Genomic DNA, 6,924 nt, shown 5'->3' with positions numbered 1-6,924 from the left:
ATATATATATATATATACTATATACATATAAAAAAGAAAATATATTTTATTTATTGCACTTTGCGCCGAATGAAAATATTGCGAAATGTGTTGAAGAGGAATATATTGCGCGAGGACAAACGGTTTCCCGTCCAATAGTAATTAAATCTTAATTTAATTTTAGCCTATTAAAAACTCACGACGATCGATGTTCCAACGGTCAGATTTTATCGTATGAAGTTTAAAGACGATAACCATAGTGGAATTTCTAAAACTTTTATTCTATAGGAAGATCACGTGAATAATATATCGATATACGATGGTACTGGGAAATGATAATGAATATTTAACCGGATATAAACGTAATTCCGTAACCGAGTGGTTGCAGAAAACCGGTCAATTAAAAAATACTGGTAATCATTCTTAATGTTGTTTTTTTTTCCTTCTTATTCATTTCTAACGAATTCCTATATATCATTCTAAAAGTATTGGCACACATAGAATTATATTTTAATCCCAAGCATTATTTATTATTCGTTAATTCGTAATATAAAGATGCGAGAGAAAAAAAAAAAACCGATTTCTGATTTCTATAATTAATTTATCTTTCAAATTTACATTGCAAATATATACAGAGTTTAAAAATCATCATATGCACTTTTTATTTTATATTATTTCATTTTATTTTTTGTTTTCTGTCGCGTGTTTTGCTTATAAATAAATAATCGGATATAATATATAAATGATGTTTCATCAGTGTTTTTGCTTCTGTTATTGTATAATAAACATTTTGAATGAAAACAAATGAATTCTGTGTACCGATGCTTTAAATTCAGTAACAGTGAATTTATCGAGTAATTTTTAGAAACACGTTTGTTTATTATTCCAGGTAGCGAAAGTCCTGTTTATGGTCTGGAAGGTAGCGTAACAGGAGCAAGTGGTGGTGGTACTTCATTAAGACTTGCTCCGCAAGAATTACCAAATGAAATTTCAGCACCTTACGAAGTACCGCAATTTCCAATCGAACAGATCGAGAAGAAGTTGCTCATCCAAAGACAGCTTACTGTTAAGTAAGTAATCCCCTTAATCTTATCAAATAATATTTCTTTTTTATCGTGTGTTGAACGAAGTGGTTTAAATATTACAAAAAAAAATAAAAAGAAGAGAAATAACTATAACGATTGTTAGAAAGGGTGCAACCTTGAAATAAACCGATCGATCCCACGGTCGCTTCGGAATTCATGAAAACTCAACACAAGAATCTTAAAACGAGGTCGCGCCTTTATCCTGTCACGTTGAATGTGTGTAGACATGTTGCGTCAGGCCGTTTCTTTATGGTGGTGATGATGATGATGATAATGATGATGATGATGATTATGATGATACAGTGACACGAAAAAAAGAAACAAAGAAGATATAATCATGCACATATATGCATGAGTGAAGATTAAAAACAAAAAAAAAAAGAGAAAAGAAGAAGAAGATGAAGAAGAAGAAATAAAATTAGGATACCTCTAGATTTTGTTTAAATTTATGCAAATTGATTGCATATTATAATACGCGTTATAAATAGCACATACAGTACGACGATCAAGGATCCTTGTCGTTTGTATATCTATCATTCTACTTCCGCGTGTGTTGCAAAGTTTCGATCAATAATTCAGCACGGAGCCTGCATGATTAAGCTTACACTACTTGACGTAACTTTGCTTATCTAAATTTCTATATCGTCATACGTATAAAGGTATATTCTTCGAAGGTAACACGTGTACATAAATTTAACGCCATAATAATAAACCTTTTATTTGTCTTTTTCTTTTTTTTCTTTTTTTTTTAACTGTGTAATCTATAATTTATATTTAAAAAAAATTATGGACAAAAAAGTAAACACAATTTGCGGTTAACGCGAATTTTATTTTTTCATGCACCAGATAACGTTGTTTATTTTTTATTTCTTCTTCTTCTTCTTCTTCTCATGTTTTTTTTTTTCTTTTTTTTTTTATTTACTTTATGCAATTAAATGTAATGGTGGTAGAAGAACTCCTGCAAACGATCGAGACGGAATTGTATTAATTCAATCAATGTATTAATTAATGAACAGAGTATATATTAATTAGCGAGAAACGAGATGCTTGCTCGGCTGCTTTTAATGAAAGACATTTCACGATTTTAATGAAAGAAAACAGAGAATGTCTTTATTTAGAAAGAGGAATAATCGAAGTTTACATTGCTAGTTCGAGTTAGAACATTTTTAATATTTTGTTTGACTTGTAACATTTGTAATTGAAATGGATATAGGTGTACCATAAAAGTAGAAAAAGTATTAAGTGAGTTAGTGGTAGTGTAGTAAATTGTGACAGTATTAGTGATGATAATAGTATTGGTAGAGATGGTAGTGGTGGTGGTGGTGGTGATAGTGGTAATGGTGATGGTAGTGGTGGAAAAATATAGGGGAAAATAGTTGGATGAGAAGCGTGTAAACGGAAGTATAATGTTGTATTGGTTTTACACGTAATACGAAGAACACATACGACATGAAAATAGGAAGGGGGTTGTTGCTTATGTGTGCTGCTTGCTGGTGATTTGCCCTCGCTATCGTTCTCAGTGCTTGCGCGAACGTTGACGCGACCGGACGTGAAAAAACTTTTCTGCATAGTACATGATATTTCGGAAAAATAAAATTCAAACTATGCACGAGACACGAAAACATCGAAGTAATTAAAAAAATCGTACGAGTGGATTGAGACCAAAATTAAACATTCATTTTGAACAATTAAAAATACACAAAACTCTTCCCCTTTAAAGAAGGTGTTCCTTTATTTTCACGAACACAAATCGTAAATTATTTCAAATAAATCAAACCGTATTATACGTTTTTTTTTTTTTCCTTTTTTGTTTTTTCAATCCTACCCGCGTGTACACGCGCGTATGTGTGCGAGTATACGCATGTGTTTAGATGCCACGAATTTTTCTCAACGATCGATCGTGAAAATATAGATTAGATACATCTTACGTCATCATATTTTTTTTATACTTTCTTCCTGTTTTTGCTCTCTCTCTCTCTATATATATATTTTTCTTTTTAAGGGTAGTGGGGAGTAATCGTACAACGAGTTACCGCATTACCGTGACATTGGACGGTTTCTTCTCTTCTACTGCAGTGTGACACAACACCTTTCATATTTAATTTTCTTTTAAGTATTAGTCTATTTCATTGAATTTAATTTGTGATAATATTGTTCTTGATATACATGATCGTCTCCACGAACACACGTGGATTATTATTATTATTATTATTATTATTATTATCACGTTTAATAAACTATTAAAATATTCTATAATACGTGTTAAATCGTCTTTACGTGAATAATATTTGGCCAACCTTTGATAAATCGTATTAGACACGTGGTGGTTGTTTAATCGAAAAAGGCACACACGCTAATTTGATTGAAATTATCAAAGAGAAAAGCGGTTGATGTTGTAGCAACAGGTTACTACTTTTCATTATCATGTTCCCTCACATTTCGCTCTAATTAGAAAATACTAACATAAAACAAAAATCAACTGAACAAGTAAGAAATTAAAGATCGTGAATTATTTTTCGAACGAGATCAAAATTACCCCTTTTTTTTCCCCCATCAATCATATTTTATTCCCATTATGGTAATTATTTCAAACACTAAACATTAAGCATCGTTATGGTGATAGTTTATGTTTTATACGTGAGAAAATATCTAACATTCTAATACATATCAAATAAGTGTGGGATAATATATGACTGATAAGGAAACATTCATGTAAAGGACCAACACTATAAAACATTTATAATTGTAGGTTGAAATTGTTTACGTGCGTTTGGATGCGACTTAGATGTACTAATACTTTAATAATTATTATCGAAAATCATGAAGTATATCCAATTTCTGAAAATAAACTCATATGATTAGAATGAATCATGCGATACTCTACGATAGGGAAGTTTCGAAAAATGTTATAATCTTGATTATAGTTTAATGAGAAATATGAACTTTTTAAAATAGCGATTACATTGAAACAATACTTTTCTTTATTTTATTTTATTTATAATATTTTTTGTACTTCTCTGTGAGATAAGATATTTATTTAAAGACCAATAAAAAGAAAAGTAAAGACATTAACGTGTTAGTAAAGTTTTGTGCGTCTTCAAATACGTGCTTGAAACAAACCGACAATAGCAAATAAGAATAGGAATACGTAACATGTTTGCTGGTGCAAATGAATCGAAAAAATGGCTACGGGATAATACCATACTTCTGAGGTAAATCGAAAGATTATTATTCTTCTTCTTTTTTTTCTTTCTAATCTTACTACACATCGTTGTAAAAAAAATAATTAGGTGTCATATATTTCTGGGGGGAGGAAAACTTGAATATCCTTGCGTTATTTTTGCGCGAATTAAGATAATATATATTTTTTATATACTATGACACGTATATCAATAAAGTTAGACTGACCTAATAGAGTTATAATCTTACCCGACAGGATATCCATTTAAAATATGATTATCTATCCTGTTAAGTTATTTTTAGTTCAACCGTGTATCTATTTATTATACCGATAATCATTAACCTTCGAATCTCATTCATTGTTTTATTAAATATTTTCCTTTAAATATTACCAATTTATCAACGAAATATCAGTCGAAAGTTCAATGTATTAAACCTGGTCATTGTCTTTTATCAATTATCATTTTTAAAATGTTTATAAATATAACTTGAAATATATATTTTTATACTCTCTCGCGCGAGATTCGAGTAATCGCACGCACGAGGTATCGCGTGTTGTTGTTTTTTTATTCAAATTTACCCCATACGCAACACTATAAATTTTCTTCTTATGTACTTCGTTTATTTTTCATTCGTAATTTTGTTTAATTTTTTCTTTTTTGTTTCTTTATAGAGCCGCGAAGGATCTCGAAGAAAGACGCAGTCATTATGAACCATCGATTGGTCCTGGAGTACCCGATCACACCGATGATCCGTCATTTAATTTCGAAGAAAATGACTTCGTACCACACTTTCAACGAGTTTCAATATCCGGCGAAGATACATCAGGAGTAAGTTTGATTTAAAAATAAAATAACAAATATTAAAGAAATTAAAACAAATGTGTGTTATATTATTCGATAAGAAATGATCCTTGGAATTAGGAACACTCATGATGTTTCTTTCGAGACTTAACTTGGTCGAGAAACCTTACTTGTGCATTTGTCACTCAAGAAACCTTTGTCAAACACGAGTCTCTCTTTCCACTATTATACTTTAATATATTTTTTTTCCTCTTATATACCCGCGCGTACGAAACAAAAAAATGTGATTTTGTTTGACATAACAAATATATGTTTTCTTTTTTTAACTGTGAACAAATATTTAATAATAATTATTAATAACGACGAGATGCAGTGAACATAGCGAATGTATAATTAACGATGAAAATAACGTACGTAGGTCTTGATATCATCCCCTTTAATCGATCATTGACACATATTTAATTTACTTTCGTTATTGAACGGTTCAAATAAGTTAGCAATAATGTCGCAAGAATTTTATTATATCTTAGCAAAAAAATATGAAAAGATCAAAAATACGAATATATTATGCTGTAAAATATTTCTATTATTAATATGAATTGTTTGTTATAAGGTGGGTGTATATTTGCAGGTACCTTTGGAAGATCTTCAACAGGCATCGCAGATGCTCGTTCAAGCTTTGATTATTAGGGAAAAATATATGAACAATTCTAAACAAAGTTTTCCTTCGATCACGACCAAATTTTTACGCAGCATCGATAAACGACCTGTTACTTCCAACGACGAAGTTCAGCACGATGATCGCAAAGCTATCGCAGGTACGTGTGCGTGTGCGTGTACGTGTGCACGTAACAAATTTAAAAAAAATAAATAAATAAATAATTTTAACGTATACACTTAAATACGAGTTTTTTAATAAAACGAAACATTCGAGTCATATTATATTGAGTTTGATTTGAAATGTAACAAATAATAATGCAATTATTTATCGATCCTTCCAGATCATCCGGTACACGCGCCAGCATCCCGTGGTGATCCTTGGGAATGTAAATTTCCGCCATCTAAAAATTACACGATATTACCAATAAACGGTGTATTCAACGTTTTCGCAAACGAGGAAGATGTGAAAAATGGCGAACCACTTCCATATTCCTATCCAGATTTAGGAGTGTTTGTTAGAGACATGAATCTTCTTTGTGCCATGATTGCAGACGGTCCTTTGAAATCATTCTGTTATAGAAGATTGAGTTATCTTTCATCGAAGTTTCAATTACACGTTTTGTTGAACGAACTCAGAGAATTGGCTAGTCAGAAAGCTGTTCCGCATAGAGATTTTTATAATATCAGAAAGGTTGACACGCATATTCATGCTGCTTCGTGTATGAATCAAAAACATCTTCTTAGATTCATTAAGAAAACGTTGAAAAATCATGCCGAGGAAATTGTTACTTGCTCGAAAAATGGTGAAACCATGACACTGAGCGAAGTTTTTCAATCAATGAATTTAACTACGTACGATTTAAGTGTAGATATGCTAGACGTACATGCTGTAAGTGTTTCTTCTTTTTTTTCTTTTTTATTTTTATATATATTTTGAAATTATTAAATTATTCTACAAAACGTTTTTTTGTTTCTTTGTTCACAGGATAGAAACACGTTTCACAGGTTCGATAAATTCAATGCTAAATATAATCCTATCGGTGAGAGCAGATTACGCGAAGTTTTTCTTAAAACGGATAATTATCTCAATGGTAAATTTTTCGCAAGCATAATCAAGGAAGTAGCAAGCGATCTCGAAGAATCCAAATATCAAAATGCTGAATTGCGATTATCCATTTATGGTAAAAGTCCTGAAGAATGGGACAAGTTAGCTAAAT

At 30.9% G+C, this 6,924-nt stretch overlaps 1 protein-coding gene across 1 annotated transcript in view; it reads left to right on the top strand.

The window, feature by feature from the left end:
- The window catches only part of LOC106791338 (AMP deaminase 2), a 19,019-nt gene that overhangs the window by 10,006 nt on the left and 2,089 nt on the right, over nucleotides 1–6,924 (top strand). The window contains exons 3-7 of the mRNA XM_014756908.1: nucleotides 869–1,049; nucleotides 4,918–5,074; nucleotides 5,679–5,865; nucleotides 6,049–6,596; nucleotides 6,693–6,924. The exon at nucleotides 6,693–6,924 is cut by the window's right edge and continues 15 nt beyond it. Of these exons, the coding sequence (XP_014612394.1) occupies nucleotides 869–1,049; nucleotides 4,918–5,074; nucleotides 5,679–5,865; nucleotides 6,049–6,596; nucleotides 6,693–6,924 (1,305 nt within the window). The remainder of the gene's footprint in view (nucleotides 1–868; nucleotides 1,050–4,917; nucleotides 5,075–5,678; nucleotides 5,866–6,048; nucleotides 6,597–6,692) is intronic.

This window comes from Polistes canadensis, unplaced genomic scaffold (genome assembly GCF_001313835.1).
Source record: "Polistes canadensis isolate GaletaPanama2010 unplaced genomic scaffold, ASM131383v1 scaffold_298, whole genome shotgun sequence".
Taxonomy (NCBI): Eukaryota; Metazoa; Arthropoda; class Insecta; order Hymenoptera; family Vespidae; genus Polistes; species Polistes canadensis.
This window is presented reverse-complemented; position numbering and strand designations above follow the sequence as displayed.